This window comes from Microtus ochrogaster, chromosome 6 (assembly GCF_000317375.1).
Source record: "Microtus ochrogaster isolate Prairie Vole_2 chromosome 6, MicOch1.0, whole genome shotgun sequence".
In the NCBI taxonomy this organism is placed as follows: domain Eukaryota; kingdom Metazoa; phylum Chordata; class Mammalia; order Rodentia; family Cricetidae; genus Microtus; species Microtus ochrogaster.
In genome coordinates this window covers 71,073,538-71,088,741 of record NC_022013.1, presented here as the reverse complement: position 1 = coordinate 71,088,741, position 15,204 = coordinate 71,073,538, and the positions used below count along the sequence as shown (strand labels likewise).

General features: G+C 40.3%; 1 protein-coding gene across 3 annotated transcripts in view; it reads left to right on the top strand.

Moving 5' to 3' along the window:
• Mark1 (microtubule affinity regulating kinase 1) overlaps positions 1-15,204 on the top strand; it is a 104,198-nt gene that overhangs the window by 61,018 nt on the left and 27,976 nt on the right. For all 3 annotated transcript variants that reach the window (XM_026779729.1, XM_005348829.2, XM_005348828.2), the window contains exons 4-7: positions 1,401-1,449; positions 2,988-3,053; positions 7,132-7,202; positions 12,282-12,338. In XM_026779729.1, coding sequence (XP_026635530.1) covers positions 1,401-1,449; positions 2,988-3,053; positions 7,132-7,202; positions 12,282-12,338 — 243 coding nt within the window. The remainder of the gene's footprint in view (positions 1-1,400; positions 1,450-2,987; positions 3,054-7,131; positions 7,203-12,281; positions 12,339-15,204) is intronic.

Here is a 15,204-nt window from a genome sequence, read left to right as displayed (position 1 = left end):
CTGGCCTCGAACTCCCAGAGATCCGCCTGCCTCTGCCTCCCGAGTGCTGGGATTAAAGGCGTGCGCCACCACCGCCCGGCTCTTGAACAAATACTTGATTTTGTTTTTAGCTCTGACATTTATGCAGCCAATATAAAGAAGAAGATACCGAGTCATGCTCTTTTTTATATTTCATGATTTTTAAAAGCATTTTATTTATTCGCATGTGTATGCATGTGTGCCATGGTGTGTATGTGGAAGTCAGGACAGTCTATAGGAGTGTGTTCTCCCTTCTACCATGTGGGTACTGAATATTAACCTCTTCGTCAAGATTGACAGCAAGCACTGTACAGCACCCTCTGTAGCCATGTCACTGCTTGACAAATCAAACTTTTGAAAATTGGTCCAGATAGATTTCTAAAGTTAAGGGGCAAGAAAATTTTAACATTCATATTATTTTGTTATATTTAACATATTTAATTGTCCTCCTTTGGGGGCTAGAGAGATGGCTCAGTGGTTAAGAGCACTGGCTGCTCTTCCAGAGAATTTGGGTTCCTAGCACCCACACAGGGTTTACAACCATCTGTAACTCTAGCTCCAGAGGATCTGATGCCCTCTTATGGCCTTCGTAGGCACTGTACAATGTGGTGCACATGCATGCGTGCAGCAAAACATATCAAATAAAAATAAATAAATCTTGTTTTTTTCAAGACAAGGTTTCTCTATAGCTCTGGCTGTCTTGGAACTTGCTCTGTAGACCAGGCTAGCCTTGAACTTAAAAATAAATGAATCTTTAAAAAGTCCTCCTCTTCATCTTCATCTTCATCCTTTTCCATATCTCAAAACAGACTCACTATATAACCAGGCGTATCTTGAACTCATTGTTTTCTTGCCTGAACCTTTAAGGTCTTGGATTATGGGCATGTGCACCGTGCCTGGCTATTTTATTATCACTTAATACTACTCTACAAGTCTACTTGAAAGTGCTTCTGAATCTTTCACAAAGTGTTGGGTCAGCTGAAGGAGCTAATGTTAAGGAATCAGACCCCCACCCAGGGAAGCTTGTTTCTGGTGACTAGCCCTCACGGAGCGTCTCTAGTGTCACTTCCATCGTCTTTTCCTCTGCTTCTGCACATTCAGAGTTGTTGAAGAAAATGTTTCATTTTGTATAACCTCATATACCAGAGACAGACCACTCCAGTTCATCTCCTCAGAGTTCTGTGAGAAGCCAGAAATGAGTACAGAGGGCTGTCTCATGGCTCATTATACGGAGGTGGATGAGAAGAAGGTCTGCGCTTAGGTTCTCTGCCGGAGCCGGCAGTCTTGTAAGCAAGGGATTGTTTTAAAATGGAATTCCAGGTGACTTCTGCTTGAGGTTTTCTGTTCTTTAAACAGCAGTATGTCTTGTCTTTTCTTAACAGTTGTTTCGGGAAGTACGAATAATGAAGATCCTGAACCATCCTAACATAGGTATGAAACCTGTACATACGATTAGTGCATGACAAAGCATTCCCTTCACGGACGGGGTCTGTGTACGATTTTACTGTTGATCTCCATAAGAAAGAAGAAGAGTGAAAACTCAGGGACAGTGACACCTGGTGCAGTAACACCGTCCTGTGGTGCTGGGCAGCTGTCCTCTGTGGCTGTCGCATCTCCTGCTTGCACTGCACTGCGGTACAATTGCAGTTAATGCACACAGATTCCTATCTCCTTGTTAAGTCAGAGATTGCATGTCATCAGCTATTAATAGAGTTACATATATTTTACTAATAAATATTTGAGTTTAGTATAGTGTTTTGTATTTTGAAGAAAATAAGGCATTAATTTCAATTTTATTAAATTGTTTCAGTAAGTTTTGATTTTGCCTCCCTTACAAATAAACTTATTAATCAGATATATGTTATATAAAATTAGTTGACTCTAAGTAGTAAAAAAAATTACTTTTAATCTACTTTTTAAAAAATATTGTATCATGCATCTTTAAAGATTTTCTCTGTATGTAACTATCAGTGTAATCATCCGTGGTGAATAATCTCCGCTGTGAGTCCAGTTCTGTTCTTACCACAGCTGTTTTATTATCCATAAATGAAGATTTGTTTTATACCAAACATTAACACTTCATGATAACCTAATACTGCACCCTCTCTTTCTAAGCTCTTGTGAAAACTTCTGATTTTAAGATATCTCTCTCCCTCTCCCTCTCCCTCTTCTGCCCTCCCTCCCTCCCTCCCTCCCTCCCGCCCTCCCTCTTTTTCTATTGTTGTTTAGGTTTTTGAAACAAGGTCTTTGTAATCTTGGCTGGCCTGAAATTCACAGAACTTCACCTACCTCTGCCTCCAAGTACTGGGATTAAAAGCGTGCACCACCACCACCCCACAAGATTTCTCTTTTTATTATCTTATTCTAACTAGAAAAGGTTATGGCTTTTTCTTATCAAAAACGGTTTTAACTCATAAGTTTGCTCTAGACCACTTTGTAGTGGGGTGTAAATAGTTTCCTTGCACAGAAATGATAACTCTTGAGTGGCTTTTTTTGTTTTAAAGTTAGAATTATTCCATTTAGCGACTATTCTGATATTCTTCTTAGAGTTGCCTAAGGTGTGCAGAAATAACAACCATTTTATGCTGTCAGCTATAGAGTTGTATGTAGTAAGTCTTTTTCTGCCCCATCAGCCAGATCCCAAGTAATGACATGAAGACTTCTTATTAATTATGAAGGTTTGACCTATAGCTTAGGCTTGTTCCTAACTAACTCTTATAACTTAAATTAACCTGTTTATATTAATTCTATCATGTGGCATTACCTTTCTTCTATCTTGTACCTCCTGGTTCCTCTCTGTGTCTTCTTCCCAGAGTCCTCTCTGTTCCCCGCAAGTCCCACCTAACCTCTTTCTGCCTAACTATTGGCATTTAACTCTTTATTAAACCAATCAGAAGGCACCTTGGCAAAGACACATCTTGACAGTGTAAACCAGTATTCCACAACAGTTACGTTTCTCCTTTTTTCAGTGAAACTGTTTGAAGTTATTGAAACAGAGAAGACGCTCTACCTAGTCATGGAATACGCGAGTGGGGGTAAGAGAGAGTGGGCTCTGGTCCATGGAATTCATGGTGCTTGGCGGCTCAGGATAACATTTATGCCTTCATCGTGTTTGTAATCTATAGTTTTATTAACAGATTTTTTAATTATTTAATTAATTACTATTAATGAAAGTTCAGTGTTTACTTCAAAGACCTGATGAGTCTACAGTATAAATAACTTTTGGCTCATTTAAAAATTACTTAGGGACTTTTTAAAATTTGCTTTGTCATCTTTTGAATGTTTTAATTTGCTGATTTAAATATTAAAATAACATATTTGATTTGTAGCACAGGAAATCCCAAGTGAAGAATGTATTTAATAAAATGTATAGTGAAAGCTTACTCTACATCAGATATTTATCTAACTGGCTGCTCACATATGACAACTCTTCAGCCAGGATATTCCCTGAGTGTTTGGATTTAAGTAACTGTTGATCTATGTGTTCTGTAAACTAGGGTTGAGTTGATGGAAGGTGCAGACCCCATGTGTAATATAGAATACAGCATATACTTTGTCTCAGGGTCACAAGGGGACTGGTTTTTTTTTTTATTTTGCGTTGATTAAATAATAGAAAATCACTTTTATCTCCTTCACTTTCTCTTAAATGAGAGGCACTTATTGAAAATAACGACTCCATTAGGACTTCTTAGATTACATTTACGGTGTTACGTCATTGAAAAAGTAAAAGCATTACTTAAAGGACATGCTTTAAAAGCACAGAGAACTTAAGCAATTGAAAAATAAAGGGACTGGAATTATTTTGTGGATTTATTAGGTGTTTACTAATTGATAGGAAAACATTACGTTGACCGTAGTATAAAGCCTCTCCACTAGTGAAGGCCATGGGTGTTTATGGCAATGCAGGACTTATGTAAACTGGAATCAGGACTTGTTTTGTCTATGGCATCTAGCAACACATTTTTACATGGCTTTTCAGATTTCTAAACTTTTTATTTTAAATACCACACATGTGTAATTGCTTTTAAGTTGTTTTTGCCAATTAAATGTTTTAGTAAATTTGCTTTCTTCAGAACGTTTTTGTTTTGTTTTGTTTTGTTTTTGCCCTGAAAATATTTCAATGTAGGTTTTTGTTTATTTCCTGATTTTTTTCCCCTTTGTCTTTGGTGATGCTGGAGACTGAGCATGGGGCCTCATGCTGGCAATGCTCAGCCATAGAGCTGCATCCCAGCCCATCAGCCATAGAGCTGCATCCCAGCCCTCAGTGTAGATTGCTGACATACTGGAAAACCATATGGATTTGCATAAAATGCAGATCTGTGTAAAACTTGTAAGTGCTCCATAATGACTTGTTTTTCTGTCCTTTAGTTATATTTCCATACAAATCCATCCTGTCAGGGTAGGGGCCCTGATTGTTACTTTTAGTTCAGTAAAACTCGTTTATTTTGTTGGTTTGATTTTCTACATAGCAATGATCTAAAATTTAGAGAAAGGAATTAGACATGCTTTGATAGAAGAAATGGTCAGCCTCTAAAGGCTAGTGGGGGCCTTTCTGCTGTTATAAAGGCCCTCACCACAACTCTGCGTGTATGAGCTGACTCAACGGTTGATAACAAGTGCACTCAACTCTCCACTGGTGCTGAGGGAAGGGTGCGAAGTCCGGAGGGGCGGTGTGGACTAGTGTCAAAGAGATAGGTTCCGTATTTATGTGTTGGGGGTGGGCAGAGACACTGTCGTAGTTAGAGTGTCTATTGCTATGAAGAGACACCATGACCACAGCAGCGCCTATAAAGGAAAATGTTTAATTGGGGCACCTTACAGTTTAGACGTTCAGTCCATTATCATCTGGGTGGGACATGATGGCGTGCAGGCTGTCACGGTGCTGGAGAAGGAGCTGAGTCCTACATCTTGATCTGCAGGCAACAGGAAGTGAAGACTGTCACACTAGACTTGGCTTGAGCATAGGAGCCCTCAGAACCCACCCCCAGTGACACACTCCTTCCAGCAAGGCCACACTCACTCCAGCAAGGCCACACTCACTCCAGCAAGGCCACACTCACTCCAGCAAGGCCACACTCACTCCAGCAAGGCCACGCCTCCTAATAATGCCCCTTCCTATGGGTCAAGCATTCAAACACATGAGGCATTGGGACCATACCTGTTTAAACCACCACACATAGAGAGAATGAAAACCAGCCCAAACCTGCTTTCTTTAAGTCACACAAAGCAATGCCTCTACTAATAACAATAGTCATGGTTCTTTGGCAGTGCTTCTAAAATCTTTTCTTTTTTTTTTGACATTTTAAATCTATCACTGGCAAAGCAAGTCGGGGAAATAAAACGTTGAATTTTCCCTCTGAAATCTCCATATAGTTGAGATTGACTGTGATACGCACACTGCTGACTATCTGAGTTGGATGCTGCCCCCTTGCAGGGATCAGTCAGGGACTCTGACGAATGACAGGATTAGAAAGCCTCTCTGTGGTTTTTTGAATTGAAAGTAGCCTGTTAGTTGGTGTTGGGGCTCCTCTAACAGAATTTATTCTGCCTTTTGTTTATGCAAATAATACTTTTAAATGCTTATACGGTGATTTTCTAGGTCCTGAGGATGTGCAGGTGAACGAAGATAGAGTCAGCCCTCGAGCTTACATTGTCATTGGTGGAGCACAGCATTGGCAATGCTGTGCTAAGGGAAAGACTGAGACTTGTAGCATCCCCGTGTGAGCTTCCCGGGCACATGTTAGAGGAGAACCAGATGTTTGACATTTGAACACTGATGTTTACCTTTCCCAGGCTAACCTCATGTGTCTAGAGTTAACGTTTTGATGGGTTAACTGGGATTAGCAGCTGTTACCACATACCCAGAAGCACCTACTCTGATGAGCCAACTAGTGCATCCGTTCATCTCCTGTTCTCATCCCATTCCTGCTTTCTTCATGAAGTACCCATGTTTGGCATTGTTGACATGTTAGTTTCATCAGCATACATCCATTACATATTTGATTTTTAATATTTTGCTTATATTTTGGGGCTAATTTGTATATATGTCATATATCTGTGTACTTAAATACAAGTGTCCTTTATTGAGTACTGTATGCCACTGTGCCAGGTGTATGCATTGTTTCAGGTATCCTTCACAGCAACCTAGGTAGACTCTGGTAGAAGCAGAACGCCATGGGTTACAAAGTCCTGCTAATGTCCCCTAGCACTAAGTACCCACTAAGTACAGGCTCCATAGGATACATACTCGTGGTCAGATTTTGAAGCCTGAAACTATATTTGGCTATAGTATAGTGTAGCGTTCTTGCTGTGTAAGCTTTGATGCCCATCCTGTGAGTTGTTGCTCTACACGTTTATCTGTGTTGTGCAGCCAATAAGGACACAGAAAAAGTTTCTCCTTTACACTGAGGGAATAGTTCAAGATTTTAACTTAATGTTAATTGTCTAAACTATTGTCAATCAGAAAAAAAAATCTAAATCTTATGTAGAAATATAGATACTTATGTTCAATAGAAAATGTCAACACTGTCTACTTTGTTAATGAGTTCAGCGCACATTTGCTGCATGCCCACTCTGTGTTCTGTCATGGAGAGGAAGGTGCATTTGGGACAGCAGAGTGCAAACAAGGGTGACGGGATTCTGTGTCGCTTGTGGTTAGCTGCCAGGGTGTATGAGGATATTGATAGGCCTAATCGGCATATAGAGCAGAGAAGAATGATGGAGTTGGACCAGACTGGAGTGGAACTTAAGAGAAAGCATGTGAGTACTTTGTAGCTGAGGCCACAATGCCAGCGCCAAGGGTGACATTGGCCTGCCCTGTGGCTTCCCTTCACTAGAACGGGTAATAAAGAGTTGTCTGTATTTCATGTAACTTGTGGAGAACACATTTTCTTGGTTATTTTTTTAAGAGTTTTTCTAGATCATAAATTGCTACAGGTTCTCAGTTCCACACATAATTTTTTCCTATGCCTGTGTTAGTTTGTGACTTGTATAAACATAACAGAAAATGGTAGACCAAGTGGTTCTTGAAAACTGAGGCCAAAACTTGGCATTGCATATATTGTTAACCAAAATCAATGTATATTTATTGCCTGCTTTACCTTTCTGATTCAGGTGAAGTGTTTGATTACTTAGTTGCCCACGGAAGGATGAAAGAAAAAGAGGCACGTGCAAAATTTAGGCAGGTATGGAAAGTGGTTTTCAACTTTGTTTTGTTGATGTTTTTAGTGGTGTGCAATGGACAATATCACAAACAGCTTTGAGAGTACATGGATTTTTTCAAAAGAAAAATTCTCCTTTCTTACACTTTTTAAAAATGGAAAATTCCTAGAAAAGAAACCCATTTCCCCTGAATTTTGCTTTAAAATAGTAGTTGCAGATGGTTATTTTGAGATGGCCATGAATGGTAACATTTCATAAGTTAGACTCAGTGTTTGAATCTGAAAACCTTAGGCCAGATGACTGAGACAAAGAAGTAAATACCCAATCCTCTGATATGGCCAGAGATTATTATCAAGTCCTGTTTGCTTTGTGTGTGTATTACATATATGTAAAGAAGTTATTTTTTTTCTTTTATAACTAAATATATATTGGTTTTAAAAATTCATTTCAGGCTTAAGGAGTGTGGTCGGTTTTACTTAGCTTCATATGTGGGGAAAATGCAAGTGTGGTGGAGACACGGTTCCATCTTAGCATCAGTGTAGCTTCCTGGAGGAAGGACAGAGTGAGAGAAGGTGGTTTTTAAAAGAATAAAGCACATCTAGAATTTTACTTTTAATTTTTGTAGCTGCATTATTTTTAGTTTTATTTTTACACAGTTTATTCAAAAACACTTGCATATTAAAAAAATGCATACTAAAATTAACTAAACCATAAGTTTATACATCTCAGCGAACCATTCAGAGCAAAAGCTGTGGTGCTTCACATTGGATTTTTATACTTTCCCTGTTGGATATATTTTATGTACTTACCTACCACCAAAAATGAAAATGCTGCTGAGCATTTATAGCCAGTGTATGTACGTGTGTACACACACACACACACACACACACACACACACACACTGGCTAGATGCCAAATATGAGGAAGAACGTGGGGATTTTCTTAGATTGTATGACCTCACCTAATTTTATGCATTCTAAGTCCATTCATTTTACTGCAAATTTTGTCATTTTTTTTACATTTTTCTTTAAAGCTGAATAGTACTCCATTCTTATATATACCAGGCTTTCATAAACTATTCATCTGTTGTTGGACAACTAGGCTGAAAAAATATACTTTATAAATTACTATATAAATGAGTAGTGAATTGTGAATTATCCATAAAATGTACTGAAGTAAGGCTGCAGTGGTATGTTATATGCTAGACTTGCCCTTAGGGAAGTAAGAATTTTTATTTTAAGGTAATTTAGGTCCTCATCTGTGATCATTACACTGATTCTGCATTTAAAAACATTTTGTAAATTGGGCAGTGGTGACGCCTGCCTTTAATCCCAACAGTCAAGAGGCAGAGGCAGGCAGATCTGTGAGTTCGAGGCCAGCCTGGTCTACAGAGCTAGTTCAAAGACAGCCAGGGCTGTTTTTTTTTTTTTAAAAAAAAAAAAAAAGTGCCTTGAAAAACCAAAACCAAACCGTTCTGTAATCAGTCTGATGAGCAATGAAAGTGTCCATGAGGTCTTCCTCTAGGGTAGCTTTCCATGGAGGGCAGTTCTTTAACTACAGAGGCCTTGCCGCGAGTGGACCTGCTTCACTTTGTGGCCTGACCTTTCAAAATAATTGTGTGGTAGCATTGTCCCCTGTGTCTCTATTGTTCCGGCAGATCCCCACAGTTAGTTGCTCATAAGAGTGGGTGGGAGGCTATGAAGTGACTGAGGGAGCAAAGGCATTTGCCACCAAGCCAGACAGCCCGAGTTCAGTGCCCAGGAACCATATGGAGGGAGAGCAGGGCAGGACTGGATCCTGAAAGTTGGTCCTCTCACCTCGGGGCACCTGCCGTGCTCGGGAGCAGTGCACAGGGAAGGCAGTGGTCCAGAGAGTTGATGTGAAGCTCCTCCCTGCTGCAGCAGAGGAGCTGTTGCTCTGCTCAGTAAGTTTTGCTTCCTTGCCTTTAAAAAGCAAAATAAACAGTGGCTATGGAAACAACTGGTAATGGGAAAGCAACATTAAGAGCCTGGGCTGTGCTGAGCCTCTTCCCATTGCATTCTTTCCTGTCCTGGGGTTGGAATTTCTTGCTATCTGGTCAAGCACTCCAGTTATCTCCTTCCTTGTCAGTCCTTGTTAGTAGCAGATGAGTAAGAAAATTCCAGTTGTTACTGCGTGTTCCCCTTGAGATCCTTGTGTATATTTTAAAGATGATCCTCATTTATCCTTTTTCTTTTTAGCCTGCTGGTTTAACTTGTCTTCTAAAACATGGCAAGTATAGAAAGTTGTACTTGGCGAAAAAACTTTGTGTTGTAAGAGCAGTCAACATTGTGGTCAATGGGAGCAGGACAGAGTAGGTTTAGATCTTTAGCCCCAGCCCCCCCCCCAAATGTGTATTTACTTTTACTTATAACTTTTTATATTAACATTGAAAAAATGAACTACATAACAAGGTTATATAGATTCATGCCCTTGATTCTGCTATTTGGTGTGCTAAAAACAATACACAGTTTAAGACCATTTTAGCCACCATTGCCAGCACAATGCCTCTGCATTCCATAAGCTGTGAGGGTGTACAAACACATGTATGCACACACATGCACGTGCACACACACACGCACACCATAGTATTGGGGATGGGGAAGTGTGCTTCCTGCTCTTCCAGAGGACCTGGTTCAATTCCCAGCACCCACATGGTAGCTCACAACCATCTGAATCTCCAGTCCCAGAGGTCGCATGCCTTTTTCTGGCCTCTGTGAGCATTGCACACTTGTGTCATGCTGACATAAATGTAGCAAAACACTTATCTACATACAATGAAAATAAGTCTTATGTTCAAAATTATAGTATTGATCCCAAGGTCAAGCAAGCCTACTACTGAGAGAATAGGAATTCCTGACCCATGTATGTCATTGCAAAGCTACCCCCAGCAACACATCTGGAGCCTGAAGGTCAGCACATGCCTGCTTGTAAATCCTGTTCTCAAGGTCCACATGGAAGTCTCATAGAGAAGTCTCTGCATCCTGCTCCTGGGATGTTCTCAGGTGGCAGTCTGCTATAGGCCAGCGTGATGAAATGTGGGCTTCAGGGTGGAGGCTCACATGGTGAGTCAGAAGCCCAAACAACTTTCTTGTCAGACTTGGTGTCTTGCTAGGGGAGTGTGGTGGCACCTTAAATGTCCCTCTTGAACACCAGCTCAGAGGGCATTTTCTGTGGAGAATATGTGCTTCATGCAGCATTCTCTTATGTTAGCTTCTGCTGTTAAAGCTTTGAGCTGAGGACAATTCTTATTGCAGTAATGTCCGTGAACTGCTTGCATAAAGACTGTCCTATCACGTGTGAGCCCATGGCCTCTGGTCACACTTGGTAACCAAATCCCTGTAGCACACCTTCACTGTGTCGTACAGGATGTGACCTGTAAGGACAGCAGTGTTACAAGCATAGAGAAGTAGCCTGGTACCCTGAACACTGTTACCTCTGTAGTGTATCCAGTAAAACAGCATGCAAATCGATCCTGCGACCAACAGGCTTAACTGAGTGAAAATCGAGTCTTAGAACTTTGAAGCGGGCTGCTTCAGAATCTTACAGATGTTTATTGTTGTTTTGCTGTACGTGGGGACTCATACTGAAGATGCTCAAGGCATTGTCATCCTGCCCCAGACATTTAGTGACTGCAGGCAGTATTTGCTCAGTATGGAATCCAGGGACTTTCACCAATCTGTCTCTCAAAGCTTGATTCCATCAGCATTATGAATATATCATATTCCCTCACCATTAACCTATCTCACCCCTTTACTCCCACTCTCTCTTACCAAAAATCTCAACTTTTCCTGTCCTTCAAGGACACCCTCCACCAAAGGCATGTCCTCCGAGAAGCATTTCTCTGAACATCATTTTCATGACCCCTCACTTCTTTGTACCCCTGCTTCTGAGAGTCTCCCTTGAATTACATTACTCGCTTTCAGCCCCGTAAGGGTGGTGCTCATGTAATGTTCATGTTTGTACTCCCCCTAGGAAAAGGCACATAGCAGGTACTCAATAAACTGACTTGAATCAAATGAATTTAATTGAATTATTTTCTCATGTGTGTTGGTGGTTTTGGTTTTTTTCAAATTCATGTCTTGTCTCTGAACCATTTTAACATACATTTGGATGATTTCCTAGCACTGAAATGCCACTTTCCCTCTGCGTGGAATTCCTTTTCCCTCATTTCTGTGAACACAGCCATACTCCCTGCTCCATTAGACTTTCGGGAGTCTCGTTTCTGTCTGCATTTGTGAACAGCTAACTCACATCCATACTGGAAGCACCTTTAACCGACCCCACCGCTCTGCATTAAAATGTTCAGCCTTTTAGGTTCCAGATAGAATTACACATATACGTTAGCTCTTTGCCAGCTGTGAGTTCTCTCTTTTAAAGACTTGTCACAGAAAAGTTTATAATCTGTTTCTTTTTTGTAGTCAAGGCCTTTACACTGTCAGACATTTCCCTCTCTGGCCCTTATCCCAGAGTCCTATACACTGGCTCTGGCTGCAAAATGTATAAGCAGTGCACAGTAATTTGTCCAGCTGAATTAAGGGCAAATGTAAGATTAACTTGTATCTAATTTTTTTTCTTTTGAGGGTTAGTTTTTTCCTATTTCTTTACATTTGGGCAGAAAATATGAGATATTGTAAATACTTCACTAATTAGTTCTTGATAAATTAAGAAAATATGCCTTGAACAAATGTGATACATTTCCCAAATACACTTTGCGTTAGCTCCACCCAGCATCTTGAATGCTAGTTTACATGAGCCAAAGCCTTCTTTCAACACTGAAGTGAACCCTTCTTCTAAATTACAAATTACATACTTTGGCACATGTAAACAGAAAAATTTGATGAGTATAGAGAATTTCCATGGACGTTGACCAAAAGAAATTAGAGTATGTTTCCACAAGAGAATATTACTTTCCACATTTAAAACATTCATCTCTTTAATAAGCTTAGTTTTCTAAACTAATCATGAAATTGCTATAATTTTTAAATCAAAGTTAGTATTTTATCAAATTGAAGTAATAATTTTGAAAATCAGATATTTAACCATAAAATAATTTTGACTTTTTATCCAATTGTTTATTTCAGATTGTATCTGCTGTACAGTACTGTCATCAAAAATGCATTGTTCATCGTGATCTTAAGGTAAGCTGCTGCTTTTAAAATTAAAATCTTAATTATGAAAGTATGTAATAATAAGAGGGCTGGGGACTGGGGAGATGGCTCTATAAATAAGACCACTTGCTTTGCAAACATGAAGACCTGTTTTCAAATCCCCAGCACTTAATAAAAACCTGGTAGGGCTGTGCATGCCTATAACTCCAGCATTTGGAGGCAGAGCCTGGCAGGGCCTGGGAGCTCACTGGCCAGCCTAGGTGAAACCGCCAGTGTCAGATGCAGTGAGTAGTTCTGTCTTTAGGGATTAAAGCAGAGGTGAGACTGCAGGACACCGGGGTCTTCCTCTGGACTCCATCCATGTCGCCACACACACTTAAAATTTGCCATAGTAAGTTAGGGCCACCTCTTTCAGTTACCCAGCATTTCAAACACAGGATGAGGTGGCTTTATAGATGTGACACCATAGCTTGTGAAAGACTGTGTTCACTAAGCACATGAAAACATGGGCATGACTTTGTCTAATGTCAAAGTTAGAGGACTTGATTGATTATTAACTAACATATTTTAAATAGATAAATACAGAATTCTATCTGCTGGGGTCCAGCCTTAGCTCGGGTCGAGTACTGAGGCAGGGAAGGGATGTCAGTGCAAGGAAAACTTTTGACCACCAAGTAGATTGCACTCAAGTGGCCCTGAATAGCGCGGGCCATCTTTATTTATGCTTAAACAGAGTTTTTCATACCAAGCTTACATGAACAGCTTTATTATTGGCTTTTATTTTTGACTTTAAGAAATACATCACATTTTAAGGACTAATCGGGATCATTACGAAGGCCCCCATTGTTCCCCTTTATGCTTCCCCAATACACCTTCCCACCCTCTGCATAGACTTATTCCAGACATAGAGTTCAGCATTTGTGCAGGCTTAACGAAATATCGAGCCAGGTAATTCTGCTCTTGCAGCACTGGTGTCAGCTGGCAGCTACCTGAAGTTACAAAGTTAAAAGTAATAGACATGGGCACAGTGCTTTAAGGACAACAATATTCAAACCCAGACAATTCTTTCATGTCTGCAAGATATATTTTTATAGTTTCCTTTCCTACAAGAGGGTTCCATGTCTCCATCTCTCTGTAAGAGGCCGACTTTGACAAAGCATTCTTTCCTATTTCTTTCTTTCTTTCTTTCTTTCTTTCTTTCTTTCTTTCTTTCTTTCTTTTTTTTTTTTTTTTTTTTTTTCGAGACAGGGTTTCTCTGTGGCTTTGGAGCCGGTCCTGGAACAAGCTCTTGTAGACCAGGCTGGTCTCGAACTCACAGAGATCCGCCTGCCTCTGCCTCCCTAGTGCTGGGATTAAAGGTGTGCGCCACCACCGCCCGGCTCTTTCCTATTTCTTTATACCATACTTCTCCTACCAATATGAGCTCCTTTGTATGGTAAAGATGGATCTACCCATCCCATATTTTACATTGCGTTATTCCCATCAGAATATACTAGATCTTATCATTGATTCTATATGATTACTATCCAAGGAACTTTATCTCAACAGTTGACAGTTTGTGTATTTCTGAGGCTTTTCCCTGTTGTGTGTATACATGCCTTACTCTCCTGTCCAGAACTGTGAGACATGGTTAATGCTCCAAGTGTTGTTTTCTCATATGTACCTAAAGGTCTCTATTGAGTCAAAAAAGTTCCCAGGATTAGGAGTTGGAGTTATTAAGTCCAGATAGGAGATTTCAGAGACATTAACCCCCTATTGAATCTTAGAGGAAATATTCGAGAAAGACCAGAATTTCCAGGGAAAATTACAGCTGTTGCATGTGTATCTGATAAAGTAAAACTGCAACCGCTCAAAGGATCACCAAGATAATGAAGAAAAAGGAGCCTGCAAGCTGCACAAACTTTGCATATTCCTAAGCTGTCCCATGCGAGCCCGTTTCCACAGATGCCTTGCCCCTTGGAAGCCCATTGGACAGGTAGTCCTATGCTGATCTGAGACTAGGGGCTCCTGACATCTGTCCTCACCTGAAAATCGTTGTAAGAGGCTGCTAGTGTGTTCCCAGTTGCCCTCTGCTTGTTTGTTTCGAAATGAGGTTTCTAATGTATTTATGTGTAGGTTAGCTTTCTGTCAACATAACGCAAACTATAGTCTTTTGGGAAGAGGGACCCTCAATTAAGACAATATCTTCATCAGGGTGGCTTGTACGTAAACCTCTGGGGCACTTTCTTGATGAATGATTGATGTGGAAGGCCCAAGCCCACTGTGGGCAGTACCACTCCTGGCCAGGTGGTCCTGGGTTCTATAAAAAAGCAGACAAAGTGAGCAGCATCCTCCCTGCTCTCTTCTATAGATCCTGTCTCCAGGTTCCTGATGTGAGTTCCTACGCTGACTTCTCTTAGTGGACTGTGACTGGGGACAAGGAAGCTAAATAAACCCTTTCCTCTCACAGTTGTTCTTGTGTGCTGTTCATCACAGCAATAGAAAGTAAATGTTTGAGATGCAGATGAACTAGTTAGTTTGGGATGAAGTGTGTGGTAGAAATGGTATGGTCAGACAACCTTAAAAGGCTTGCGCTCAAGTAGTGTTTCTGCATTTCTTCCCCTCCTCTTCTCTTCTTCCTCATCATCCTCTACCTCCCATCTCTTCTTCATTCTCCCACATCTTATTTCTACTTTCCTTTTTTAACATTTCCCGTTCCTGGCATCAAACCTGGATTCTGTTTAAATCCATTGCCTTACATAGTGGTTATTGGTTCTATTCTTCTGATCTGTTTACTGCTCCAAATGTTTCCGTATCAGTTCTTTTCTCCAGAGTTTTAGGGGAAAACATTTCTACAAAGAAAAAGGGTGTGTAGTTATGCTGTATTTTTTTTGATTCATAGTTTAAACTTTATTTT